Source organism: Ogataea angusta (assembly GCF_019207475.1).
Source record: "Ogataea angusta isolate 61-244 chromosome Unknown 61-244_NODE_4_length_877678_cov_91.023368, whole genome shotgun sequence".
In the NCBI taxonomy this organism is placed as follows: domain Eukaryota; kingdom Fungi; phylum Ascomycota; class Pichiomycetes; order Pichiales; family Pichiaceae; genus Ogataea; species Ogataea angusta.
This window is the reverse complement of record NW_025065218.1, coordinates 357,262-383,070: the sequence shown is the minus strand read 5'-3', so window position 1 is coordinate 383,070 and position 25,809 is coordinate 357,262. Positions and strand designations below refer to the sequence as shown.

General features: G+C 52.2%; 16 protein-coding genes across 16 annotated transcripts; 5 read left to right on the top strand and 11 right to left on the bottom strand.

Annotated features, from left to right (window-relative positions):
- Window positions 1-29: 29 nt before the first annotated feature.
- Window positions 30-1,700, bottom strand: KL928_002201 (uncharacterized protein; the record flags this gene model as incomplete). Its single annotated transcript, XM_043202652.1, has 1 exon — window positions 30-1,700. The coding sequence occupies one exon, from the start codon at window positions 1,698-1,700 to the stop codon at window positions 30-32; it is 1,671 nt and encodes a 556-aa protein (XP_043060406.1).
- A 76-nt stretch (window positions 1,701-1,776) lies between these two features.
- Window positions 1,777-2,457, bottom strand: KL928_002200 (uncharacterized protein; the record flags this gene model as incomplete). The annotated part of the gene is made up of 1 exon (XM_043202651.1): window positions 1,777-2,457. The coding sequence occupies one exon, from the start codon at window positions 2,455-2,457 to the stop codon at window positions 1,777-1,779; it is 681 nt and encodes a 226-aa protein (XP_043060405.1).
- A 47-nt stretch (window positions 2,458-2,504) lies between these two features.
- KL928_002199 (uncharacterized protein) lies at window positions 2,505-3,020 on the bottom strand (the record flags this gene model as incomplete). Its single annotated transcript, XM_043202648.1, has 2 exons — window positions 2,505-2,707; window positions 2,921-3,020. The coding sequence occupies 2 exons, from the start codon at window positions 3,018-3,020 to the stop codon at window positions 2,505-2,507; spliced, it is 303 nt and encodes a 100-aa protein (XP_043060404.1).
- Window positions 3,021-3,042: 22 nt separating this feature from the next.
- Window positions 3,043-3,774, bottom strand: KL928_002198 (uncharacterized protein; the record flags this gene model as incomplete). Its single annotated transcript, XM_043202647.1, has 1 exon — window positions 3,043-3,774. One exon carries the CDS (start codon window positions 3,772-3,774, stop codon window positions 3,043-3,045), a length of 732 nt encoding a protein of 243 aa, XP_043060403.1.
- Window positions 3,775-4,107: 333 nt separating this feature from the next.
- On the bottom strand, window positions 4,108-4,942 carry KL928_002197 (uncharacterized protein; the record flags this gene model as incomplete). Its single annotated transcript, XM_043202646.1, has 2 exons — window positions 4,108-4,772; window positions 4,906-4,942. 2 exons carry the CDS (start codon window positions 4,940-4,942, stop codon window positions 4,108-4,110), a joined length of 702 nt encoding a protein of 233 aa, XP_043060402.1.
- Window positions 4,943-5,107: 165 nt separating this feature from the next.
- Window positions 5,108-8,416, bottom strand: KL928_002196 (uncharacterized protein; the record flags this gene model as incomplete). The annotated part of the gene is made up of 1 exon (XM_043202645.1): window positions 5,108-8,416. The coding sequence occupies one exon, from the start codon at window positions 8,414-8,416 to the stop codon at window positions 5,108-5,110; it is 3,309 nt and encodes a 1,102-aa protein (XP_043060401.1).
- Window positions 8,417-8,539: 123 nt separating this feature from the next.
- KL928_002195 (uncharacterized protein) lies at window positions 8,540-11,491 on the top strand (the record flags this gene model as incomplete). The annotated part of the gene is made up of 1 exon (XM_043202644.1): window positions 8,540-11,491. One exon carries the CDS (start codon window positions 8,540-8,542, stop codon window positions 11,489-11,491), a length of 2,952 nt encoding a protein of 983 aa, XP_043060400.1.
- A 33-nt stretch (window positions 11,492-11,524) lies between these two features.
- On the bottom strand, window positions 11,525-14,656 carry KL928_002194 (uncharacterized protein; the record flags this gene model as incomplete). Its single annotated transcript, XM_043202643.1, has 1 exon — window positions 11,525-14,656. The coding sequence occupies one exon, from the start codon at window positions 14,654-14,656 to the stop codon at window positions 11,525-11,527; it is 3,132 nt and encodes a 1,043-aa protein (XP_043060399.1).
- Window positions 14,657-14,782: 126 nt separating this feature from the next.
- Window positions 14,783-15,310, top strand: KL928_002193 (uncharacterized protein; the record flags this gene model as incomplete). Its single annotated transcript, XM_043202642.1, has 1 exon — window positions 14,783-15,310. The coding sequence occupies one exon, from the start codon at window positions 14,783-14,785 to the stop codon at window positions 15,308-15,310; it is 528 nt and encodes a 175-aa protein (XP_043060398.1).
- A 145-nt stretch (window positions 15,311-15,455) lies between these two features.
- KL928_002192 (uncharacterized protein) lies at window positions 15,456-16,418 on the top strand (the record flags this gene model as incomplete). The annotated part of the gene is made up of 1 exon (XM_043202641.1): window positions 15,456-16,418. The coding sequence occupies one exon, from the start codon at window positions 15,456-15,458 to the stop codon at window positions 16,416-16,418; it is 963 nt and encodes a 320-aa protein (XP_043060397.1).
- A 198-nt stretch (window positions 16,419-16,616) lies between these two features.
- On the bottom strand, window positions 16,617-16,934 carry KL928_002191 (uncharacterized protein; the record flags this gene model as incomplete). Its single annotated transcript, XM_043202640.1, has 1 exon — window positions 16,617-16,934. One exon carries the CDS (start codon window positions 16,932-16,934, stop codon window positions 16,617-16,619), a length of 318 nt encoding a protein of 105 aa, XP_043060396.1.
- Window positions 16,935-17,074: 140 nt separating this feature from the next.
- Window positions 17,075-17,833, bottom strand: KL928_002190 (uncharacterized protein; the record flags this gene model as incomplete). Its single annotated transcript, XM_043202639.1, has 1 exon — window positions 17,075-17,833. The coding sequence occupies one exon, from the start codon at window positions 17,831-17,833 to the stop codon at window positions 17,075-17,077; it is 759 nt and encodes a 252-aa protein (XP_043060395.1).
- A 100-nt stretch (window positions 17,834-17,933) lies between these two features.
- KL928_002189 (uncharacterized protein) lies at window positions 17,934-19,154 on the bottom strand (the record flags this gene model as incomplete). Its single annotated transcript, XM_043202637.1, has 1 exon — window positions 17,934-19,154. One exon carries the CDS (start codon window positions 19,152-19,154, stop codon window positions 17,934-17,936), a length of 1,221 nt encoding a protein of 406 aa, XP_043060394.1.
- A 640-nt stretch (window positions 19,155-19,794) lies between these two features.
- On the top strand, window positions 19,795-20,322 carry KL928_002188 (uncharacterized protein; the record flags this gene model as incomplete). Its single annotated transcript, XM_043202636.1, has 1 exon — window positions 19,795-20,322. One exon carries the CDS (start codon window positions 19,795-19,797, stop codon window positions 20,320-20,322), a length of 528 nt encoding a protein of 175 aa, XP_043060393.1.
- Window positions 20,323-20,393: 71 nt separating this feature from the next.
- KL928_002187 (uncharacterized protein) lies at window positions 20,394-21,449 on the bottom strand (the record flags this gene model as incomplete). The annotated part of the gene is made up of 1 exon (XM_043202635.1): window positions 20,394-21,449. The coding sequence occupies one exon, from the start codon at window positions 21,447-21,449 to the stop codon at window positions 20,394-20,396; it is 1,056 nt and encodes a 351-aa protein (XP_043060392.1).
- A 402-nt stretch (window positions 21,450-21,851) lies between these two features.
- On the top strand, window positions 21,852-25,697 carry KL928_002186 (uncharacterized protein; the record flags this gene model as incomplete). Its single annotated transcript, XM_043202634.1, has 1 exon — window positions 21,852-25,697. One exon carries the CDS (start codon window positions 21,852-21,854, stop codon window positions 25,695-25,697), a length of 3,846 nt encoding a protein of 1,281 aa, XP_043060391.1.
- Between the last annotated feature and the right edge of the window lie 112 nt (window positions 25,698-25,809).

Genomic DNA, 25,809 nt, shown 5'->3' with positions numbered 1-25,809 from the left:
GTTGAAAATTCACGTGACCTCATACGAGCCTACAAACTCAACCACCCCCCAAGCCCGCGTTCGAGCCGTTGTTTCTTCCACGTGAGAAGCTCCTGCTTCTCCAGCAGCTCCTCGCTCTTCTCGCCGCTCTGCAGGCTGCCCTCTACGAAATACAGCTCGTCCTTGTAGTTCTCCAGCAGCTCCTGCGGGTCCGCCAGTTTCCGCTCAATCTCGGTCAGACCCGTCTTGACACTCCATATCTGCGACAATTTTGCCGTTCCCAGCTTGTATGTGTACGGTGCCTTTATCTCCGGCTCCTTGTCGAGGTGTTCGTCCAATTTGCGCTTCTTGTTGTTCGAAAGCGCTTCCAGATCCGCCAGATTTTCATGGTTGAACTGCTTAAGTTTCAGTGCCCTCCATCTGATCTCCGTGTTGTCGACAACATGTTTCAAAATGCGGTGGAACGCAGGGAAGTAGCTCGCGTAGTGTCGCTCTATCTCCGTGAGCACCTCGACCAACTGGCTCTTGACGCTGTCGTTGGCCAGCATCGCGTCAAACTCCGGCTTGCGAAACTTCTTATACTTGGCATTGATGTCGCCAAGCACTTTCGTCCATTTGGCGTCTGTGAGGTCGTAGATGAACGAGACCATCACGTAGATCTGGAATATCACCGCCCAGCGCCGGCTGGGCTGTCTGAGCTGGACACCAAACTCATCAGCGTTCAGCAGCCAGTCGCATTCGTACTCCTTTGCCGCAAAACTGTCCACCAGCTGGCTGTGTTCCTCTGCTGTCAGCTCGTGCATGCTCCCGAGCTTCGGAGCAGGCTCCTGCGCGTCCATTTCCTTGATAGTCTTGACGAGTTTTTTGCAGTTGTCTATCAGCGGCAGCCCTGTCTTGGAATACCTGCCTCCTCTGTGAGCGTTGAGCTCTTCCACTAGTCTCTTGAAGTCTGTAGTGAAATACAACGCCAGAACCATGTACTCCTGAAAGGCATCGTTTGTGCGACGAGCCGGGTTCCTGTTGGCGTTCGACGGCCACTTGCGCGACTTGGAGAACTCTAGGTATGTTTTATTAAAGTCGTTCAGCTTCCAGTCGCTAGTCAGCAGCAATTTGTCGTTGATGTCAAAGGCGTTGGTGATAAAGACCATAAGCTGGGCAGCAAATATATCGTGTGACTCCAGTTGTCCAAGCAGTCTCGGGAGCAGAACGTTGCCGATCTGCAGCAGCGTTGAGCCTGGCTTAGCCTTGCCAACTAACGTATTATGGAGAGTCAGTTTGAGCCGTCTGTCGACGGACCCGTGCGAGAAAAAAACCGGGCCAAACGTATCCACAACGAAATCGGTAGGACTCAGCAGCATGATCGAGTTCAGGGTCTGCATGGGCACGGGGTTCAGGCCAGAGTACTTCACAAATGACAGGTAGATTGAGGAATCTAGAAGGAGAAGTGTCTGTGCCAGAAACAGCGCTGGTTCTTTAGGGCCTCCCCCCTCTGACTCCTCCACTTGCAAAAGACTTTTGGTGAAGATCCCATTGAACAGTAAGATCTTGTCCACCGTAAGAGTGTCTATGTCTAGTGTGCTGAACACGGCATCCAGTGCGGCTGTGAGATCAGAATTTTCGTAGTACAGACTCTCCGCCATTTCATTAGGATCGAGCCTGCCAGCGAATGCCAGAATGGCCTCTTCCAGACCACTCGCGTACTGCTCAACAAGGGCGTCCATGCAATAAATTACAAAATAAAAAAATCGCGTCGACCGACGCCAAAATATTCGTCTACTTTTCATGTCATCAACCTACCTATGCTAAAATCCACAGCAAAATAATGCATATGACTATCAGACCGGCGATGATTAGCGAATCGCGCTTTCTACGCGTGTTGATCTTGGAAAGCAGCACTTTCAGCCCCGGCATCGTGCTCAGTGACCGCTGAAGCCGGTTGCCGACACTGCTCAAAACATTGCGCTGTCTGAGGATCTCGTCTCTAGTCTCGAACACCTGGCTCAGTAGGGTATCCATGGCGCTGTGCTGCTGGTTCAGCCGCAGCCGCTCGTTTAGCATGTATCCGTCCTCACTGCCCGAACCACCGGAACTATCCACGCGTCTTTGGTGGTCCTCTATGTCTGTGCGAACGAACGAGAGTAAGTTTATCTTATCACGTTCCTGTTTGATTGTAGACTTGATTCGGTTGAAATCGATTGTGTATTGGCTCAGGTTCTCCCTGTGACGCGCCAGTTGCTGCATTTTCGACGCCGAAATGGTGTTGTTGAGCGATTGCGAGTCCACCACCCGGTTCAGCTCCTTGACCAACGACGAGAGATTAGTGAATGTGTCGTTGATTTTGCGCTCGAGCTGTTCCTCCTCAGCACTCGTCTCGGGCCCCGGCGCAGACGCAAACGAGCTGTAGCTCGCCAGAAGACCAGCCAACTGGTTTTCCACGCCAACAATCTGCGTTCGTGTTTGGTTGAAAGAAGATGCCATGCTTGAGCGAGTAAAAAAATCAGCAACTATTTATTTATCTCGGCCAATCATATCAGCACCGACGAATAGAAATCCCACCAAAATACAAGCGCTTCCAGGCCCTGCAAGGCAGCGTCCTCTAGCAGCTGGGCGCTCTGACACGGATGCAGCTGGTAGAACGGCTTACCCAGCACCGGATGGTCCACCAGCGTGATCGCAGTGTCGACGCGTCGATCGACGCTTAGTGAACCGTCGCGGGTGACGAGCTTGTCTATCAAAGACTGGTCGAACACAAGACTGCGGGCCTCGATGCCGTCGCATATTTGCAGCTGCCACGTGCGGAACGTCAGTAAGGGCGCCGCATATGTCTGGTGGAAGAATACGACGATCTCCAGCTGTATGTCTTCTCGAGACGCGAGAGCAAAGATCAGCGACTGCAGTTAGTAGGGCCATTGCGTGGCCGCATCTAGAACCTCCGTGTAACGTACCTTGCCGTCTAATCGTTCAGTGCGTACATTTGCACATTTGTGGCGGATGTGATGCGCTAATTGCGAGACGTTGTCCTCGAATACGTTCTCTTTCATATAAATATTTATTATAGATATTTCAATCAAATGCTAATTGTTTCTTGATCTCGGCGATCGCCTTACCCGGATTCAGACCCTTAGGACAGGTACGCGAACAGTTCATGATGGTGTGGCATCTGTACAACGACATGGAGTTCTGCAGCATCTCCTTTCTGCTCTTGGTGGCCTCGTCTCTCGAATCCACAAGCCATCTGTAGGCCTGCATCAGCACGGCAGGTCCAAGGTATTCTTGCTGGTTCCACCAGTAGGAAGGACACGAGGTACTGCAACAAGCACACAGAATACACTCGTACAATCCATCCAACTTCTTTCTGTCCTCCTCGCTTTGCAGGTTCTCCTTGCCATCGGCTGGCTTATTTTTGGTCTGCAGGTATGGCTGGATCGATTTGTACTGTTTGTAGAAATGCGTGAGGTCCGGCACCAGGTCTCTCACGATGTACATGTGTGGAAGTGGATATATTTTGGTCTCCTTGGAGGTGTCCTGGTCGATTTTGCACAGACAGGCCAACGTGTTCTGGCCGCCAATGTTCATGGCACATGAGCCACAAATTCCTTCTCTGCAACTTCTTCTGAAAGTGAGCGTGGCATCCTGCTCGTTCTTGATTTTGATGATGGCGTCCAACACCATCGGACCACACTGGTTCAGATCAATCTTGTACTCTTGCATGTATGGCTTCTTATCTGGGGCGTCTGGAGACCATCTGTAGATCTTGAATGTCTTCAGTCTTTGGGCAGTAGCCTGGGTGGCCATGCCACGGGAACGAATTATCGATTTAAACATGACGAAGAAAAAGCTGGGGATATGGTCACTTTTATTCTTATTTATTACAAAAAACTATTTGTTGATTGGCTGTGAATTTCAGTGTTCGCGCGACCGGAAGCGATTGCGGAAGGCCCCGACGGAAAAAAACCTTGCTGATCCGACGACCGCGCACCCGTACACGGGCAACAATTTTAAATGTGTCTCTGAAACGTTTTAACCCCGCGTACTTTTGCTCCCGAGCAGTTTTACCGAGGGGTGCCGAAACATCCTTTTTCCGAATCATAAATCGTAACGCGCGTTCAAGATCCCTATACACATAACTCATATACACTCGACTATACTTTGACGTAAGCTCATCAAATTGCGCGCAGCCTCGATCTTCGCTCTGTCAGCATGCTCAACGTGCTGCACACGAACATGACCAGCCTCCTCGTCGCTGTCGTAATCAGACTCGCTTTCGCTCGAACAGCTCGAGAGAGAGGGAACATCGTCTTCCTCGTCGGAGTCCACGCATTCCGTCGTTATCGTCACCGTCGACCCGTTCAGCTCGTGGTTCATGTACAATGAGCTGTCCTCGTCGTCGCTCACTTCGTAGTAGTCGTAGTCTTCGTCAGAGTCGCTATCGCTGTCGTCATAAAAGTCGTCGTCGTCTTGTTGAGGGTTCGTGAGTTTGGGCTTCACAGGCTCCACCAATTGCACGTGCTTCTCGCTTGCGATGTTGTCGAAAGACACTTTACGGCCTTTACTTTCTTCTGCAGCGTTCAGCTTGTCGATCAAGTTGTCCAGGAGGTTGGCCTGGCACACGAGTCTATGAAGGTTGATGTCATTCTTGACGGCTTCTTTGGTGAGCTTGGCCTTCACTTTGGAGGCCAGATAGTAGGTGTCTGCCTTGCTGGCGTAGTCGAGAGGATAGCTTTGAGTCATGGTGCCGACCAGGAAGGGAATGCTGGATCTTTTATACTTGCGACTTAGTAATTTAATACCGGCTAAATCCCGTTCTGCTTGCGCTATATTCGGGATCGGAGCTAAAAAAATTTATAAGCACGCGCGAACCGAACCGAGAGAAAATTACTAGATGGCTTCGGACGGCTCGGGTTCTGGCATCACCGGAGCGCCTACCTCGCGCCATTAAAGCTTTCACGTCTCCGATGTCCATACGAGGGCTTGTGGAAACCGAGAGAGCTATCCCATGTACCGCAAGCTTGTCACTTTAACTCCGGTGACAATTAGTCACTATAACCATCATATTACTTGCTTACATATGCTCCGCGCATCTAGAAAAAAAATAAATTACTAATGCCTAACTCCGTGTCATATCTTCTCACCAGACAGCCGCGTCCCACTTCTTTAGCTCCTCCGCTTGATTTAAAACGTCTTTCTGACACTTCTTCCGCATGTAGAATATTGGACAGTCCTTGTTGGAACACAAAACCTCCTGGTGTAGCGAGCCTTGGCACCGCTGGCACTCGGTCCAGAGCCGACTGAACTTGGTCTCCAAATTGTTCATTTTGGCCAACTCGCGTCCATACAGCTCTCCCGCCATGCCCTGACAATTTCGGCACAGAGCCTCGCCCTCGGGAATAGGCGACTTGCAGTTTTTGCAAGTGTTGCTCTTGCGAGCAAACTTCATCAACCCCCCCGTCTTTGCGGCGCTCACCGCAACCGCCCGTGTGTGCGAGCCGTGTAGCAATTCCTTGGTGCGGCGCTCGCCCAGAATCGGCTCAAAAATCCGCGTCAGCGGGTTTGCTAGCTGGTTCTCCAAATAGTACTTGGTGTCGATCGGCAGCGAGTTTTCTAGCACGTACAACGGATCCTCGCTTTTCTCGTAATTCTTATCTCCGGCCGTTTTGATGATGACGTAAGCCACACGGTCGCCGAGAGTGGGGGCCGAACCCGCGTCTCTCTTGCGCATCCGCTCCGCGAGTTCCACGTGCGGCTGCTTGGCAGCGTAGTCCTGACGTGACAGAGCCTTACTGATGACCAGCTGCGACAGGTCGACGCGGTTCTGGAGCAGGTCCGCGATGGTCTTCTTGACAAACTGCTCTGCAGCTTCCACGTCTCGCTCCTCCAGAATCAGCTCCAGCACCCGCGTGATCACGTTCTGCACCAGTCGGCAGTTGTCCCGACGCACCGTCTCGATACCCTTGGTGTCCATCTTGTCGAACTTGCGCGGGTTGGTCCAGAACAGCCCCGCGTACCGTTTTTTATTGATAAGCAGGTACGGGAAGTACACTTTCTCGAACTCCAGCTTGATGGGGTGCTTGAACTTGGTCGAGACGTACGCTGCCGCCTCCTCGCCGAGCCGCATACACGTCTCCATGTCGCTGTGGCCGAACTTGACCATCACCGAGTCGGTGTCACCGTAGATGACCTGTGCGTCGTACTCGTAGCCGTTTTCGATGCTGTAGTGGCGCTGGACCTCTGCTTTGGTCTGTTCGATCATGACACGGCCAAACGCCGTCACGGACGACGAGATGGCCAGACAGGGCAGTTTTCCAATTGTCGCGCCCGTAAACCCGTACACCGAGTTGGCCGAGATTTTCAGTGCGAGCTGCCGTCCGTTCAGCACCTGTTTCTTGAACGGGTCGGTCTCCTTTTTCAGGTCCTGCTTGGCCTTTTTCCGTGCCGCGAGCAGTTCCTGCAAGATGGTTGGCAGAATGCCCTTCCGCAGGTGCGGGTGCACAAACATGTCGCCGTTGGGCGTCACAATGTAATCCTCGTCCTGCTTCAGGCCCAGCCGCTCGACTGTCTGCTTGTTGAGCAGCGTCGTGTAGCACAGGTTGTGCGCCATCATGATCGACGGGTACAGAGAGGCGAAGTCGAGCGTCGCGATCGGCACGTCGTAGTAGCCGCGCACAGGCTCGATCACGGTGGCTCCCTCGTACTCCTCGTTCACACCCTCCGACTTGATGTTGGGGATCACAATGTCCAGGTCCAGACACTTGCGGAACAGCTGCGAGATGACCTTGATCTGCTGGCCGCGCGAGAGAAGGAAACTAAATGGCACACCGGTCACCCTGGCCATCTCTGTGTAGTTGACCAGGCACATGAGTTTCTCGGCGAGTCGCAACGGCAGGTACGCGTCTTTCAGGCAGTACACTGCCAGCCGTCTTCTGGTCTCCTGGTTGCCGTTCTGGAGGTCTGTGATGATCGAGTGCTGCACGTCTTCCTTCTGTTCGTTAAGAAAATGCGCCGACACCGCGTTCAGCGTGTATGAGCGCAGCTTGTACTCACGCTGGATAAATTGGAGCAGGTCCAGCTGCATGCGGCCCTCAATGTTGACCACCTTGTTCTCGCGGCTGCCGTACGCGCGCGAGCTGAAAAATGTGTCTTTGATCTCCTGCTTGCTATTCTTCAGACGCGCAAAGTACGGGAAGTCGTGGACACCAAGCGCCCTAGCCCTGTTGATCAGGTACGGGAAGTCGAAGTTGGCGATGTTGTACCCAATGATGACGTCCGGATCCACCTTGACGATGAACTCCTTCCACTTGAGCAGCATTTCCTCCTCGGACTCGTACGAAAACGTCTCCGACCCGACGATCGGCGCACACGACTTGACCGTGAATACGTTGCGCACAAACGGCACCGGGTCGCCCGCCTTGGCCACCACGTTCGCGATCTGGATCACCGGGTCGTGTTCCGCCTCAGGGAAAATGCCCTTGCGGCCCGCACACTCGATGTCAAACGACAGGATCCGCAACGGAGCCATGTTCAGGTACTTGCCCTCCGAGGGGTGGGACACAAGGTCCTTGTAGTGGATCGTGAACTCCAATTGGCACGTAGAAACAACCTTTGCCGGCGGAACTGGCGTGTAAGTGCCCGCCGGCGCCCGCAGCCAGCCCATACCTGTGATGCGACAATCTACCATCATCCGCAGCAAAAACTGGATATTGTCAAACGTCATCGACCCAGTGGGCGGAAACAAGCCCTTGTACTCGATCTCGCCGCGCTCAAACGCCGACCGCACCTTGCCAATGTGTTTGATGCCGTCCACCACCACTTTCAGAAACGGCAGCTTTGTGTTATTGTTGTAGCCCCAGATGCTTTCCTTCAGCGCAATCTCCAGCCCTTGCACGCCCTGGTAGTTTGTGCGCAGATACTTGTGAAAATCGCCCAGATCGTCCTGCGTCAGGCCCTTCGGCACAGGCACGTAGAAATAGTGCCGGAACCCTACAACGTTGCACAGCACCGAGTACCCTTCCTCGGTGACCCCGAAAAACCGCACTGCGGCCTCGTCGTTGATCAGCGTCTCCTCGGCGTCCAGCTGCTGGAAGTCCACGTCGTACGTGGCCGGATCGTACCCCACCACCGCGGGACGGTCCCATCTCTGTCTGTCGCTCTGGACGCTGGCCTCCGACTCCTTCTTGGACATTGACACAAGCTCTTTCTCGAACGTGCTCGCCTCGTTCTCAAACTGACCCCCCGTCAGCTTGTTGTGCAGCTTCTGGCGGTCGAACTTGCCGTGCACCGGCAAATGGTACCCGTGGGGGGTGATCGACTGATTTGCCGTCGGCAGCGAGTGCGCCGTGGCCGTGCCCACGCCGTCGTCGACAGAAATGTCCAGGTGCTGGCGCTTGTTCGGCCCGTCCAGACGCGCGTCGCCCGCGTGTTTCGTCGTAGTTGCACTCATGATCCGAAATACGCTGATCCTAAAACGCGTCTCAAAAAAAATTAGGGATAATATTTCTGAAATAATTCGGGGTCGTGCAGGCCCCAGCTTTCTTATCCAAAGGCAAAATACCTGTTCTTGTACATGAACACCAACTTCACTGGATCGACCAGAAAGCGCCAGGTCAACCTCGGCAACAGGAGCCTGTTTGCAAAGAACAAACAGTCTTTTTTGCAGACCACCCAGCTCGAGCGCCAGCGCCGCGAGAGGGCTCGCACAGAGGCACAGGCCGCAACCACGATCCAGTCGTTTGCACGCACGTATCTCGACCTCCAGCGGGCGCGACGCGAGCTGGGCGCCCATTGGGACGGCACCAGGGTGGCAGAGTTCTGTTTCTTTTGGCCTGAGCTCGCCGGAACCCACGATCACAGCTATCTCGACAGGCTCGAGCACATTGTCCAGACCCAACAGCTGTCTGCCTCCACGGCCTCGAAAACCGTTCGGACGCTGATCGAGACAATTCCGCGGTCGGCAAACACTGAAATTGCTAAAAAGTCCCTGCAATTGGTTCGGATGCTCGCCCAGAAGTACCCTGTGTCCGCCGACTGGAACCCGCTGGTGAAATATTTGCTTACCGTCTACACCAGGGACCCGCTGTTTCTGGCGACCGTCTTTGAGCTCTCGAGGTATGCCAGCGAGGGCATTCTGCGGTTTCTCACCGCTCCACAGCCGGAATTTGTGGGCTTCGCCTTGTCGCACAACTACGCTCTTTTGCGACAATCGATCGAGCTGCAATTTGAGTGGATATGCGCCCACAGACCGCTGTTTGAAAACCTCACAGATACAGAGAAATTCGACTACCTGGTGAACGTGGTCACCATTTTATCGCATAGCTCCATCGCCATTACCAAGCCGTCACTCGAAGCGTTCTCCATCATCATAGGCGGAATCTCGGCCAAACTGCAGTTCGAGGACGAACCAAGCGGCCAAGCGATATCTGTTTCGCCCGAGGCACGCAAACAGATCGAAAAACTCTACGCCTCAGACTTCACCAGGTCGGTGATCAGACAGTGCGAGATACTGCATGTCGAAACAGACCTGTTTGTCTCCTTCTTCTTCGCATTGCTCCATCTGGTGTCCTCCAAAGGCAGCGTAAACCAGCTGCTGAAAAACGACCTGCTGGTGAACCTTATAGTGGCATCGTCCTCCATGGACTTTATGAACCAGTTTTTCCTAAACCTCAGCAATGAACACTTATTCGCTCAGGTTTTCGTTTTGGCCGAGGAGAGAACACATCTGTCCAACGATAGCGAATTTAGACAAACCTTGTTGGACCCGCAGAAAGAGTTGTGGTGGAAAACACTATTTCTTTTGGAGGAACTCTACGGCTACTTGCTCTGCGTGTCCAACGATGCCGATTTATTCAACCAGGGAAGACTCGACAAGAACAACTATCTCTACTTTGTGAAGTTCCTTCGCTCATTTTCTCTTTTCTATGTGCTGGGACGACGCATTGTGCAATATGCGGATCTTTCAGTGTCGGAGGCCAAAATACTTGCATTCTACAAAAACATCGGCCTCACAACCCTGAAACTCCTGAAGCAGATTTACCTCCGCGACCTTCGAATGAACCTCACAGACGAAAATTTCTGGTTGCTCAAAGACCCTGTGTTTTCGATGCGCAACGTTTCCAAGCTGGTTCCATTGCTCGAGATGGAAGATGACGAAGATGAGGCTGGAGACGAAGACGGGGAGCTGTCGCTTCCGGCAGGAGTTTTGCAGGCCTCCAATACGCAGTTGCAGGACAATCTGCTGATCCTCATGTACCTCCCGTTCATGATTCCTTTCGACACTCGAGCGGAGCTGTTCCGACAGCTGATTGAAAAAGATAAGTCTCAGATCACAGGAATATTCAGCCCAAAGATACAAGGTGTTGTTTCGCGAGAAAACGTTCTTTTTGATGCGTTTGAGCAGTTTGGAGAGTTGCGTGGCCAACAGTTCAAGCTGCCTTTATCGGTTGAGTTTATCAACCAGTTTGGAGAAAAAGAGGCAGGCATTGATGGAGGCGGACTCACAAAAGAGTTGCTCACCAGCATTGTGGATAGCGCATTTTACGTTTCAAGCTCTAATGCGGACAAGAACGGAGGGATGAGGTTTTTCAATGCAACGTCCAACTTCCAGCTTTACCCCAACCCTGACTATTTTTTAAAGTTGAAGCTACAGCAGCAAAATCCTTCCTATGACTTCAGCTCCGAAGAGAAAGCGTTCCATCTACAGATGCTCAGGTTTCTCGGAATGGTGATTGGCAAGTGCCTCTACGAGAATGTGCTGACAGATATTCAGTTTGCACCGTTTTTCCTCAGTCGATGGACTAACACACCCTCGTTCCAACAGAAAGTTTCGTTTGACGATCTCAAGATTTATGACAGCGAGCTGCATGGAAATCTCTCCAAACTGCTAAAATTATCCGAGCATGAAATTGACGAGCTGGACTTGAACTTCACTATCAGTGAAAAGTTGCAAGATTCCTCAGAGGTGGTCACCATTGACTTGCTTCCTGGCGGACGAAAAATGAAGGTGAGCCAGCAAAACAAGCTCCAGTACGTTTACTGCGTGGCCAAGTTTAAGATGGACCAGTCGATCGCAATCCAGTCGAAATACTTTATAGAAGGACTGTCCCAGATCATCAAGCCCAAGTGGCTCTTGTTCTTCAATGCTTACGAGCTGGCCAAACTTATTTCTGGCGGAGAGAAAGAGATCGATATCGACGATTTGCGGCGCAACACCGCTCTGGGTGGCTACTCAATGCGGGACCAGACCATTGTGGACCTCTTTGAGCTCCTTGAAGAATTTGACAACAACATGCGGTCCAAATTCCTCAAGTTTGTCACCTCCAGCTCGCGCGAACCACTGCTGGGCTTCAAAGAGCTCAATCCGAAATTCGGAATCCGCAACTCGGGAACAGACATTTCAAGACTGCCTACGGCGTCCACGTGCGTGAATCTGCTCAAGCTGCCCGACTACAGAAACAAACGACTACTGAAGGAAAAACTACTCTATTCCATCAACTCGCACGCAGGTTTTGATCTTTCCTAAATTAGACATTGTAGCATAAGTAAACAATACAACCTATGACATGGCAGCGTCAATCTCCTCTTCTGAAAGCTCTCTGATCTTCTGTTCGCCCTGCACGGGCTCTGAGCCGTTTTTGTGGTGGATGTCGGTCTTGACGAACCCGTTTTTCAGGTGCTTGGCAAAATTCGACCCGCGAGCGTTCTGATTCTTCGAAATCTCCTTGAGCTGGTTCATGTTGTGTATGCATTTGGAGATTGTCTGAAGCAGGAGCGACGGCTTGAGAGGCTTCGACAAGTACTCGTCCATCTGTGCCTTCAAACAGCGCTCGCGGTCTCCCAGCATCGCGTGAGCGGTCAGCGCCACAATCGGCGTGCGGAAAGCCATCGAGTCCACGTATTTCTTTTTCTCCCATTCTCTGATCTTGGCCGTTGCCTCGAAGCCTCCCATGATCGGCATCTGGACATCCATCAGTATAACGTCGTAGTGGTTTTTCTTCACGGCTTCCACAGCTTCTTGACCGTTCTCAACAACCTCGACGCGGTGGCCGTGGTTTTCCAAGATCTTGACGGCGAGTTTCTGGTTCACGAGATTATCCTCTGCCAGCAGAATCTTGTAAGAGGCGGAGCCATCGCTGTTAGGAGGTGCTGCACGGCTCTCCAGTGCAGGTTTGAGGATCGATGCCAGGTCGGTGACCGAACATGGCGTGTTTCCATATGAGCTGATACCAAGGTCCAGACAAACTCTCATATTCAGCGCTGGAATCGATGGATGCAGAAGAACCAGAGGAACGTATTTGATTTCAGGGAGCAGCCGCAATCTTCTGCCTGTTTCTATAGAATCGATGATGATCGTGTCATAGGAGAGTGGGTCGTTGATCTTGACCTCGTCAACATCGTGCACCACGACCGGCTCGAGCTTGAGCAGCTTGATGTTCTCCTTGATCTCCTCGATGGCCTGCCCGTCGTGGTCGCAAGCAACAAACAAGACCTGGTGGTTTCTGAACGGATAGAGTATTTCCAGTTGTCTGGACAGATCCACCTTGGCTGGCGAAACAAGAATGGTGAAGTAGAAATTGGAGCCTTCTCCGTAATTCGACGTGACCCAGATCTCACCGCCCATCAGATGAATGAGCTGTTTGGAAATGGAAAGTCCCAAACCAGTACCACCGAACTTACGTGTCGTGGAGCCGTCTGCCTGGCAGAACGTATCAAAGATCACACCGAGCTTGTCCTTTTCAATGCCGATACCGGTGTCGCTCACGCAAAACTCCAACAGCAGCTTGTCCGTGTTGTTAATCACCCGCGACGTCTTCTTGACGCTAACGGTCACCTTTCCGCGGCTCGTAAATTTAATGGCATTACCAGTCAGGTTCAAAATCACCTGCCTCAGCCTGAACGAGTCTCCAACAAGATTGTCCGGGAACGAGTTGTCCACCTTGTAGATCAGTTCGAGCTGCTTCTCGATCGCTTTGACGGCCAGCGTCTTGAGCGCGCCGAAAACAGTGCCTCTGAGCGAAAAGTCGATCTCCTCGATCGTCATTCTGTTGGCCTCGATCTTAGAAATGTCCAAAATGTCGTCAATAATTGTCAGCAGCGAGTTGGCCAGATTGTGCACAATCGAGAGCATTTCGCGCTGGTATTGCGTCAGCTGCGTCTCGAGCGTCAACTGCGTCATACCGATAATACCGTTCATCGGCGTACGGATCTCGTGCGACGTGTTGGCCAAAAACTCCGATTTAGCGCGGTTCGCAAGCTCGGCCGCTTCTCTGGCAGCAGTATTTCTCTGAATCGACTCTCTCAGATTCAGCACCATCTGGTTGATCTTGGTCTTCAGGGCGTCCATCTCTCCAGACGCCTCCACAGTGATGAATCGCGTGAAGTCGCCGTCGGTAGCTGCTGCTGTGATCTGCGCAAACGCTCTCACCTGGGTCGTCAAGTTGGCAGCCATGATGTTCACGTTCGTGGTGATCTCTTTCCAGAGCCCGTCCACATCGTTCACCTCGGCCTGCACACCGAGCTTACCATCAATTCCCACATCCTTGGCAACACGGGTCACCTCCTTGGCGAAAACCTGCAACGAGTCCACCATCTTGTTGATCGTGCTTTTCAGCTGCAGAATCTCTCCCTGGGCCTCGACCTTGATCTTCTGCGACAAGTCTCCGTGCGCAACGGCAGTCGTCACCGTTGCAATCGATCTCACCTGGTTCGTCAAATTATTGGCCATCACATTGACCTTCTCGGTGACCTCCTTCCATGCTCCGTCGACGTCGGTGACATTGGCCTGGCCTCCCAGGATACCTTTCGTTCCGACCTCAGTGGCGAGCGTTCTGACCTCCTCGACGAAAGTCCGCAACCGATCCACCATCTTGTTAATTGTGATCTTGAGCTCCAAAATTTCTCCCTTACAGTCTGCCGTCACTTTGGTCGAGAGATCACCCTTCGCAACGGCAGTCGTCACGTTCGCGATGTTTCTGACCTGTGTGGTCAAATTAAGAGCCATGGCGTTCACGTTGTCGGTCAGCTCCAGCCAGATACCAGAAACGTTTTCGATCCGGGCCTGTCCTCCCAGACGGCCCTCCACACCTGTCTCTCTGGCGACCCGCGTGACCTCAAAAGCAAACTTACGCAGCTGGTCCACCATCTTGTTCACTGTGTTCTGCAGCTGCAAAATCTCTCCCTGGGCGTAAACGTTGGTTTTGCGCGACAAGTCTCCCGCAGCGACAGCAGACGTCACCTCCGATATCTCTCTGACCTGGTTAGTGAGATTCAGCGCCATCGCGTTCACGTTGTCGATCAGGGAACGCCACACGCCACTCGCCTGGATCTCGTGGGTTTTCACCTGGCCACCAAGTTTTCCGTTAGCCACCTCGGTGGCCAGATTCGTCACTTCGTGCGCGAACGTTTGCAGCTGGTCCATCATAGTGTTGATGGTGATCTTGACCTTCAGAATCTCTGGATCGCTCTCAAGCTCGTGGACCTGGACCTTCTTCGACAGATCGCCCCTGGCCACCGAGTTGAGGACCGTGCCTAGCTCGCCTAAGGCGGTCTGGAATGCCTCGTTCTTGGTCTTAAGGCGGCAGTTTTCCTCCTGCTGTTTCTTCACGTGCGCGAGCAGATCTTCGCGCAGCTGTGGCCCATACTGTCCAAACAGCACTGGATCCGACAATACAGTTATAATGTCGGACATTAAGATGGTGTGTTGAGAGTCTTTGTTTTGAATATGAATTTAAAACTTTAATCTTTTTGCCATTGCGCCGCTGAGGTAATCAGTATAAGATTGCAGTATCCAAAAATAAAATATTGTAGTACCACAATGGATTTCGAGACAAAACAGCTCTACGGCGGTGCCATCACCACACAAATCCCAGCCGGCTTGGTCGACGCGTCGACACTGAGACAGATCCCCGATACGCAGGAGGTGTTTGTGGCCGGGCCAGACACCAAGCTTGTTGGCCCGGAGGACGCCATCATCTTTGATCTCCTGGAGCCGGTTGACGTCGCCGACAATGCAGCTGCCGAGTACCATTTCCAGGAACTGGCAAAGCTCAATGGCGCCGAGAGCGCCAAAATCTTGGAAGCGACAGAAATTGTGTGTCCGAATTTTGCCCAGGACCCTGCCTACGTCCTGGTTGGCTCGCAGGAGGCAAAGAAATGGGGGAGGGACCAAACGGAATTGGTAGTTTTACTCGGACTTATCCGGCTCCAAAAAGTGCAGACCGACCTGCTGATTACGTATAACCTCCCGGGTAGCGATTTCGGTCCCCGGATTCCTGCCGCAAAACAAGTGATTCAGCATATCCTGGAGTCACTTCAGGTGCAAGACTGGTCGCTATTTGGCTGAGGTGCGAGGTGTGATGGTTTACCTGGAGTCGCCATTTTTTTCCGTTAGACCTTCTCCGATGCCCCGCGAAATAATCTGGGGAGACGGTAGCTGACAATATAAAGGGTTTGGCAATTTCACCAATGTTGCATCGTACCTATCCAAGATGAGTGCTTCTGCGAATTCCAACAAAAGGCCCAAGAACACTGCTATCGATCTCATTGCTGGAGGAACGGCGGGCCTGTTCGAGGCTCTCTGCTGTCATCCTCTCGATACCATCAAAGTGCGTATGCAGCTGTTCAAGAAAAGCATTGGACTAAAGTCCGCAAAGCCCCCGGGTCTTTTCAAGACAGGTGTGAACATCGTGCACAACGAGGGCTTCTTTGCTCTGTACAGAGGTCTGGGAGCCGTTTGCATAGGTATCGTGCCGAAAATGGCCATCCGTTTTTCGTCCTACGAGTTCTACAAGTCGCTCTTTATCAACAAGGAAACCGGCCAGGTCGCCACGTCCTCCAACTTCATCAGTGGTGTGATGGCGGGCGTCACGGAAGCTGTGCTTGTTGTCAACCCTATGGAGGTGGTCAAGATCAGATTGCAGGCCCAGCACAACTCTCTCAAGGATCCTTTGCAAGTGCCTAAGTATCGCTCTGCTCCGCAGGCTGCCCTAATGATTGTCCGCGAGGAAGGCCTGAAAACGCTCTACAGAGGTGTGTCTTTAACTGCTGCTCGGCAGGCTATCAACCAGGGTGCCAACTTCACCACATACTCGTTCCTCAAATCGTTTTTGCAGGACTATCAGAACGCCGAGGTCTTGCCTTCCTACCAAACAGCCGTGATAGGATTCACCTCCGGAGCCATTGGACCCCTCTGCAACAATCCATTGGACACGATCAAAACAAGAATGCAAAAGGAAACGGGACATTCGAACGAGTCCAATTTCGCCCGCGGTGTGCGTATCGGAGCCAACCTGTTCAAGGAGAGCGGTGTGAAGGCATTCTATAAAGGAATTCTTCCTAGAGTCATGCGTGTTGCCTCAGGACAGTGTGTTGTCTTCCCCGTCTACGAGTTCTTTAAGGGCTTTTTGTACGACGTGAGCGGCATTTCGGGCAAACAGAAACTGAAGGATTAGATGTGTACAGTACATATGTAATACCTAAAATTGTCATGAGCAAAGAATTGTAGCTGAATTTAAGAAAAGTGCATTTTTAAGTAACGTAGAAGTGAGCTTAGATGAAATTCAGCATTCGAGTTTCCAGTCTGCTCCAATCAGTGCAAGCCTACTGTCTACTATCTATAACTCCGATCTTGATGTATTAATACTGTATGCTTAGTCAAACAAACCGAAGCCCATGTCGTCATCCTCTTCCTCCTCAGCCTCTTCCTCCTTCTCCTCAGCAGCAGCAGCCTCAGAGCCAGCAGCAGCAGCACCGGCGGCAGCAGGAGCAGCAGCAGGAGCGGCAGCAGCCATAGCAAAGAGCTTCTCCTTCAAATTTTGTCCCTCGAGAGCCTTGGCGAACACCTCAGTCCAGATGTTGTCAACGGAAGCACCAGCAGCGGTGATCAAAGATTGCAGGTTGGCAGAAGAGATCTCCAACTCAGCATCAGCCAAGATGAGAGCAGCGTAAGAAACCAAAGCGTCAGACATAGTTGTAGTTGGTTAAAATGGAGGTTTTAATTTTTTTTGTCGATGAAAAAAACTGTGACTGTGAAAAATCATTGTCGTCGCGTCTATCGACGCAAGAAAGCATTACTCTTCTATATACAGGGGGACCTATGATGGAACACTCAAACAAAGCTCTGCAGCTTTTCGAGCCAGTCAATGTACATATTGTTTTCCTTCCAGGTGGCATAAGCAACCAAAAGCTCGCCAAGCTCCTCGTCCACTCCTCTCTCTCTCAGCAAGTCGTAGAACATGTCCTGCATTTCCAGAGAGAGGTTCTCAAACAATGGTCCGCTGTAGAGGAGGTCCTTCTGGTCGACACTGTTGCTGGAGTAGTCAAGAGCCAGGTCGACACTGTCGAAAGTTCTGACTCCATTGATAATGAAGTGGTATTCGTCTGGGCTCAGATCCAAGTCAAACTGCAAAGCCTTACCGTTCTTCTCCAGAACAACAGAAAGATCCGCAGTCTCAGTCATTCCCGCAGAAAAGACCTCGCTCTGCTCCTCCTCGCTGCCAATTTCCTCATTGATCTGCTTATTGGCGTGGGTAGCAAAGGTGATCTTCTGGATATCAAACAGAACATGGACCTTTTCATCGTTCCACTCCTTGATCATGTGGGAGAAAGCGTGTTCCTTTGGCTCAATGGCCTTGATATTCTCGTTCTTCATGTAAGCCACAAAGCTTGGATCCAGATCAAAGGCGTCATTCTTCTCGTAGTCCAGCTCCTGTTGGACAAGGGTCTTCGCATCCGGTGCGTTCATCCTAGACACACTGGTCGAGAATTGAGCCATTCTTGGCACTAAGACCAAAGGTCTGGCAGAACTTCTGGTGAAAGAGAGCTTGGTAACGGCAGGAACAGCTTTAATTGCTTGACGGAACATCATGGTTTAAAAATTAATTTTTTTTCTTTGCCATTATATATATCTATCTATACGTAAACTTCAGAATTCTGCCAATTTCCAACGGGCCCATGTAATATGCTATTCAATATTGTAGCGACTCTCTTAGATACTCCTGGACAAAGATCGCACTGCGTTTAAATCGTCTTTCGGAGTACTTGTCGAAGATCGCCTTGTGGTTGTTTTTGTAGTCAATGCAATTGTCAATAAGCACATCGGCCAATGGCTTCAGTTGTGCTTCCGAGTAACCACTGTAGAAAACGTGTTCCTCGGTCCATTTGCCGTGGTGCAACATCTTGCGGGCAAGATAGTGCGCTCCTGCCGCTAGCCAGCTGGGAGGAGACGCCACAAACCTCGGATCCATGATGGTAATCTCTAGAAAGTATTTGGCCAGTGTTCTGGTCTCGCTGTCGTAGTCGTCAGCTTTAGAGGTACGTCTAAGGAACGACATAGGTCCCGGGTAGCCCATCTCAAACTGGAGCTCGTTGATCATAAACCTCTCTGCCTTAAGCAGCTCCTCGATGGTATAGTCGTTCGAGACCATGTACGCCATCTGTTGCACAGAAGGGCAGTTGATCTCCTCATATTTTGCAGCAATGAATAAAGCAATGGCTCCACATAGCTGGAACCGCGAAAGCGAAATGGCCCGTTTCGAAAGAAACCGGTCGATCAGATTAACAGCGAGAAATAATGTCTCTGGTAGTAAGTTGAAACGAGCGTGCACTTGGACGATCCAGTTCATCAGGGTGGCTCTGTTCTCCCACGTGATCTCTGACTGGATATCAGGCACGTAGTGAGAGTATGGAGCGTACTTCATCTCCAGATCGCGCATGTAGTTGAAAATTTCAGGGCCATATTCAGCCACCATGGACACGTCCCATGTGTCCTCGTCTCTCGGGTCTGGGTCTTCGCGGAAAAACTTCCTCACCACAGCTGTGAGCTCGGCTTCAATACTGGCATCCCATCTGGGTGACATGGGCTCCACTTTCTCCTCCAACACTTGGAACCCCTCGTCTTCTTCGCCTTCATCATCTGTCGAGTTTTGCTGTTGCTGCTTCACCTCCTCGTCTTCCAGAACCATGTCGTCCTCAGTTTCGTCATCGTACTCGTCCACCGTAGAGACGCCGTCTGTTTTGATTGACTCTCTCTTGAACTGAGCTTCTTTGGTGGACAAAGAACGCACCTGTTTGTTCACCTCACTGCTGGAAACAACCCTGAGTGCCCTTCGAGGACCGGTCGAGCTCTTTTTGGGTTTGACCATATTCTCATTCTCGTTTGAACCCAGTGAGCGAACTAGCAACCCCATTTTGATCGGTATAACGAATGACTGTAGCTAAAATATAATGAGGGCTGATCAGAATTTGCGATGTATCAAATGAGTGTATATGTGAGGGAATGTAATTAGCAAGTTTATAGCGAGTGAAATTATCTACTGCACGAGCAGTCAGAAAGGGCAGAAATGCAATGGCCTTGGATACAGACCGCAAAAACAGATGGCTAAATTCTTGAAAAACTGGTATGTTTACATTATCTAGGGGGCTGTCAGAAACAAAACGGGTCACCAGGAATGTAAACAAATACCACGGTTTTAATTAGTCTGAAACGAGCGGCACAATAGGGGTCTGCGCGTTGATATAGACTCGTAGTGTGATGTGAGGTGCATTGGGAAGGCTTTGGACCGGCAACGCCATCCTACGGTGCTGGGCCACGCAAAAAAAAGGGAAAACGCGTGGATTGCAAACAGGTAAAAAAATTATTGAACGACCTCGGTGAGGATCGAACTCACGATCTTGCGATTAACAGTCGCATGCCTTAAACCAGCTTGGCCACGAAGTCTTATTCGGCTTCTTTTTTATTGTGCTTCGATATACCCCACCAAACAACGCTCTCGGTATTTTCTAGCCAATCTAATTTTCGTGAACTGAAAACTTTCCAGCACGAACAACATGGTCCTGGATTCTGTGCCTTTTTCGTATCAGCTAGATGATATAAACAGCACGATCGCGTTGGCGGCTAAGTATCAGTCCGAACAGGCTAGACTGGGCTCCCAAAGGCACAAGATACAGAGAAACAGGCAGACCCAGCAGATGATCAACTACGCTCCGTCGCAGGGGTACAGCAGGACAAGACACGCTCCACAAGGTTTCCAGCCCTTGTTCGAAAAAACGAATCCGCTCATGGGGTCTTCGACGACCCCATCGCCGGTTTCGGGGTCCAACTCTGATTTTTCGTTCATGTCGCTGGCTGATCAGCAACTCGTGCAGCTTGGCCCGATGGCCCCTCCGCTCGCTCATTCAAGTACCGTCTCCTCTGTCTCGTCGGGAAAAGATCAGGCGTCGTCACCAATGAGGGCCGGGTCGACGGGTTCCACAATATCGTCGGGGTCAGCTAATTCTCCGTGGAACACCTCGTTGTTGGATTTAAACACAAAAACTAGCATTCCTTTCAGTTCAACATGGTCACAGGTTTGGTAAGGTACGGTAGAAGGAAGGTTTTAGGATGTACGGATAAGAAGTAATGGAATTGTACAATTATGAAAAAAATGTTAGGCATTTAGCTGCCACGCCGGTATGCCTCTTTTGGACTCTTTGTGCTCGTCTCCCGCCACGCTCGACGTCGTTGAGCTTCCCCCGTTGTTGGCAGAAAGCTGCCAAGCTGGGATCGAGCGCTCGAGGTCTTTTTCGTTGGCTGTGCGCTGCTCGTACTGCGCAATACCGTCGGCGTTCACGTCTTTATCCTTTTCCCTAGACAACACGTCTCTGAGCGACGGAATAGACGTCGTAGGCGGGATATTCAAGTTGATCTTGGCTTTTGTCTCTGCAGCAGGCGATTGCATAGACGTCGACTCGCTCGGAGGCGTGCTCAGCTGCGGAGCCGCGGCGAAGCCAGAGGTCTTAATGTCGAACTTGATGTCCTGCAACTGTTTCTCCATGGCCGACAGCTCGGCGTTGAGCGTGGCTTTCTGACTGTCGAGGGTTTTAAGTAGTGTGGTCTTGATGTTTTCGATCTCGAGCTTGAGATACTTGAGCGTCTCCTCGTTGTTGAGGTTCTTTTCGTTGGTTTTGTTGATAATCTCGTCAACTTCCTGCAGTGTTTCGTCGATCTTTTTGGACTTGGCCTCTTGCTTCTGGTAAAACTCTTTCTGGTCGGCCTCGAACTTCTCCAGTAAGCTAGCGACACGCTGGAACTCGTGGTCGATCGCAGCCTTGTCCTGCTCCAGCTGCGACTTTGACGGTGGCAGAATTTTCGGAACAACGTACCGTTTCACAATCTGGTACACCCCGTACGAGATTCCTGCCGTTGCTGTTGCCATGATGAAGTAGTCCTTCCAGTCACGTTCAGGCAGTGGAGGTGCGCTAGGGTAGTAATCAGGCAGCGGCGGGCGAGGCGGCACAACTGGCTGCTGTGCTGGCGGTGCTTGGACCGTGCCGGTGCGGGCTTTTTGTAACGCCTCCTCGATCTCCTGCTGGGTAAGACCTTTAGATTCGAGGAATTCGACCTTTTTGGCAAGGGGCGAGTCTGCAATGCTCTGGTCCAAAAGGAACTCAACTGCGCTAGCTACCAGCTCTGCACGGTTGGTCGCTGCTGGCTGTTGGGACATAGTGAGGAAGAATAGGAGACAACAAAGTGGGGGTCGGCAAAAATTACTGATTTGCAGTCGCAGGAATAAAATTACAAAAAGCCGATCGACGGGTCGGACAAGAGAAGTGGCTGCGAGCAGCACTGGAAAACCGGGTTTGGGCTGTTAAGGGCAACTTCTAAGCGCAGCAGCGCCTCAGATACAGCAGAGCAGCCCCCCCACATCCTTCCATGCCCCCCAGGCCGCCATAAATAAATCCCGTTTTACGGCCCTTTTCGTTCAATGAAAACGAATCACGAATCAACCAGCACGAGAGAAAAATTTAAATCGAGCAACACCAACACACAAACTAAGCGTCAGGTGGCAAATAATTCCAGTGGAGCTTTTTAAAACTTATTTGTTAGTGCGCCATCGCCGATTGTCATGAATACCAGCGACGAGCACACCGAGACAGGACCTCCATCCGCGTCCAACGGCCATAGTCGCGTAAGTACCGCTGCTGTGCGCCCTGCTGACCGCCAGATGTCGATTTCTGCGATGCTCTCGTCGCCCAGCAGCGGTCAGCCGAGCACAGAGCCCGTTGCAGCAGACGGGACCGTGCCCTCGTGCACGGAGCTTATGCACTCTTTCGAACGGCGTGTGCGGGCTTTGGTGAAACTGGACGCACTTTCCACCAACGAAATCAACCAGGTGCAGCTCCTGGAGAACGAGCTGAAGCTGCTTAGGGCCCAGGACGGCATCTATGTGGACCCGGGACTGATCGAAGATCTCAAGACCAAGGTTCTGGAGCTCGATCCCAAGATCTACGACAAACTGACCCGGCGCAACAAGCTAGTCGAGCAAGAGTCGGAGGATTTGCGCGACCTCAAAACTGACCAGCTCAAGCTACTTGCCGACGTGCAACGCGAGGAGCAGAATAAGCTTCAGAAGAGCACTGACCGAGCCAAGCCGCATGAAGAAACGGCCAGCCAGCCGCTTATGAATATTGCGCCGAAAAAGGTCGACGAGCTCCTGGTGGAGGAGCCGGCCGAGCCGGCCGAGTCGCTGAGCGACGTTGCGGACACGAATGGCGACGGCCGTCGCAAGCGGAAGCGCAAGACCAGGATCGACCCGTCCAAGCTTCTGGACGAGGAGCAGGACGAGACTAAGACTAAAAAGCGGAAAAAGAGGACCGACGACGACACGGCTGCGAACGTGAACAGCGTGGCTGGCTCGGACGACCTGGACATGGACGACGAGGACGGTAGGGGCTCTAAGGGCAGCGTGTCTGTGAAAGAGCAGAAAGCCATCGACAAACAGTACGACAATGTGTACATCTCGATCTGGAAAGACCTGGCTCGAAAAGACGGCTCGAAGGCGTACAGGATGTACTACCAGATGGTGCAGGCCAAGCAGATGAACCTGAAGAAGACGTCGATGCTGGCGGCCCGAGAGTCGCGCAAATGGGTTGGCAAGGCCACGCGGTCTCAGAAAGACCTGATGACCAAGGCCAGGCGGTCAATGAGGGAAATGCTCAACTTCTGGAAGAAGCACGAGCGCGAAGAGAGAAACATGCGCACACGGGCAGAGCAGGAGGCCGTGGCGAAGGCCAAGAAGGAGGAAGAAGAGCGAGAGGCGCGGCGGCAGTCACGAAAGCTCAATTTCCTCATCAACCAGACAGAGCTGTACTCGCATTTCATCGGCAAGAAAATCAAGACTGATGAGGTCGAAGGCGAGATGGGCGACAAGTCGCTGCTTGCTGGAGCCAAGCCTGAGGACACGGGATTGGACGGCGTGGACCTGGCGGCTGCCAAGCGCGATTTGAGCGAGATAGACTTTGAGTCGCACAGCGACGAAGTTCTGCAGAAGACGGCTGCCGCCAACGCGCATTCTGCGCTTCTTGCGGCGCAACAGCGCGCCAAGGAGTTCAATGGCGAGGCCTCAGAGCCCGATAACGAGGGCGAGATGAACTTCCAGAACCCAAGCAGTATCGGCGACATGAACCTCTCGCAGCCAAAGCTGCTCAACTGCACTTTGAAAGAGTACCAAATGAAGGGACTGAATTGGCTGGCCAATTTGTACGAGCAGGGCATTAACGGCATCCTGGCCGATGAGATGGGTCTGGGAAAAACCGTGCAGAGTATATCTGTGCTTGCGTATCTTGCCGAGACGCACAATATCTGGGGGCCGTTTCTTGTGGTGACGCCTGCATCGACGCTGCACAACTGGCAGCAGGAGATCACTAAGTTTGTGCCCGATTTCAAGGTGCTGCCGTACTGGGGCAGTGCGAAGGACAGGAAAGTGCTGCGGAAGTTCTGGGACAGAAAGAGCATTGTCTACCACAAAGACTCGCCGTTCCACGTGGTGGTGACGTCGTACCAGCTGGTGGTGGCAGACGTGCAGTATTTCCAGAAGATGAAGTGGCAGTACATGATTCTGGACGAGGCGCAGGCCATCAAGTCGTCGAACACGTCGAGATGGAAGTCTCTGCTGAGTTTCCAGTGCCGAAACCGGCTGCTGCTGACGGGAACGCCGATCCAGAACTCGATGCAGGAGCTGTGGGCGCTGTTGCACTTCATCATGCCGTCGCTGTTCGACTCGCACGACGAGTTCAGCGAGTGGTTCTCCAAGGACATCGAGGCACACGCACAGTCGAACACGCAGCTGAACGAGCAGCAGCTGCGGCGCCTGCACGTGATCCTGAAGCCGTTCATGCTGCGGCGGATCAAGAAGAACGTCCAGAGCGAGCTCGGCGACAAGATCGAGATCGACGTGTTCTGCGACCTCACCAACAGACAGAAGAAGCTGTATCGGATGCTGCGGTCGCAGATCAACATCATGGACCTGATAGACAGCAACAAGAAGATCAACAGCAGCAACGACGACGAGGCCCAGGGAGACTCGCTGATGAACGTGGTGATGCAGTTCCGCAAGGTGTGCAACCACCCGGACCTGTTTGAGCGAGCCGACACCAAGTCCTCGTTCAGTATGAGCAGGTTTGCCGAGACCACGTCTTTGACAAGCGAGATCAACGAGAATTTGCTGGAGCTCAACTACACGACGCGCAACCAGATAGAGTACAAGCTGCCAAAGCTGTTGCTGGAAGATCTGCTTTCTCCGCAGTACGAGAAATCTCTGGCCGACAAGGCCAACGTGCTGGAGAAGCTGAGCATATGGAATCCAGAAAACTTGCACGAGAGCGACAATTTTGCATTTTTGCGTTTCATCAACGAGACCCCATCTGGGGCACGGCGCGCAGCATACAAAAACGTTGTGCAGAACGCCATTGACCTGCGCTCGTACACGGGCGTTTCTAAACACGACCGTGCCGAGCTGCTCAGGGAGATATACGACGGACAGGTGCCTGTCCACAGCATGTTTTACATCCGCAAGCAGCACAAGGAGCTCACGACGGTGCCCGACAAGGTGTACAAGGACATGTATTTGAATGTGGCCCGTTTGGGAGCGTTCCCTGCTGCGTCTGCTCCGCCGATTGAGATCTCGTGTTCAAAGCAGAGGTTCAACTTCATCAAGAAGGACGCGCTATACGATCCGGTTGTTCGACAGGCGATGGGCCCGCTCAGTCTCAACGTCCAATGGGACCTGATGCAGCGCAAGGTGCCGTTGGAGTTGTGGCCGAAGGCAGAGATGTACGTGGAGCCGCTCAACGCTAGAAACGGGTTCTCGTCGATCAGACTGCCCTCGATGAACCGATTCGTGATCGAGTCGGGCAAGCTCGCGAAGCTGGACGAGATGCTGGTGGACCTGAAGAAGAACGGCCACAAGTGTCTGATCTACTTCCAGATGACCAAGATGATGGATCTGATGGAGGAGTTCCTCACGTATCGCCAGTACAAGTACATCCGGCTGGACGGGTCGTCGAAACTGAGCGACCGTCGAGATCTGGTCCACGACTGGCAGACGAAGCCAGAGCTTTTCATTTTCCTGCTCAGCACGCGCGCGGGGGGTCTGGGTATCAACCTCACTGCTGCGGACACGGTGATCTTCTACGACTCGGACTGGAACCCGACGATCGACTCGCAGGCCATGGACCGTGCGCACCGGCTCGGCCAGACGCGGCAGGTGACCGTGTACCGGCTGCTGGTGCGTGGCACGATCGAGGAGCGGATGAGAGACCGTGCGAAGCAGAAGGAGCATGTGCAGCAGGTGGTGATGGAGGGCAAGTCGTCGATTGTCCCGGACAAAAAGGACGCAAACGACAAGAACAAAGACAAGAAGGAGATGGCGATGTGGCTGCTGGAGGACGGCGAGGACGAGCACAAGCGATAGAGGCGTATATAGCGGTGGTGTATTCAAGTTCCAAATCAAACTTCTAGAAAGCTGGCTGTGGAAAATAATATTTTTTAAAAAACCACTTCACTAGTTCTCAATCATCCAACAC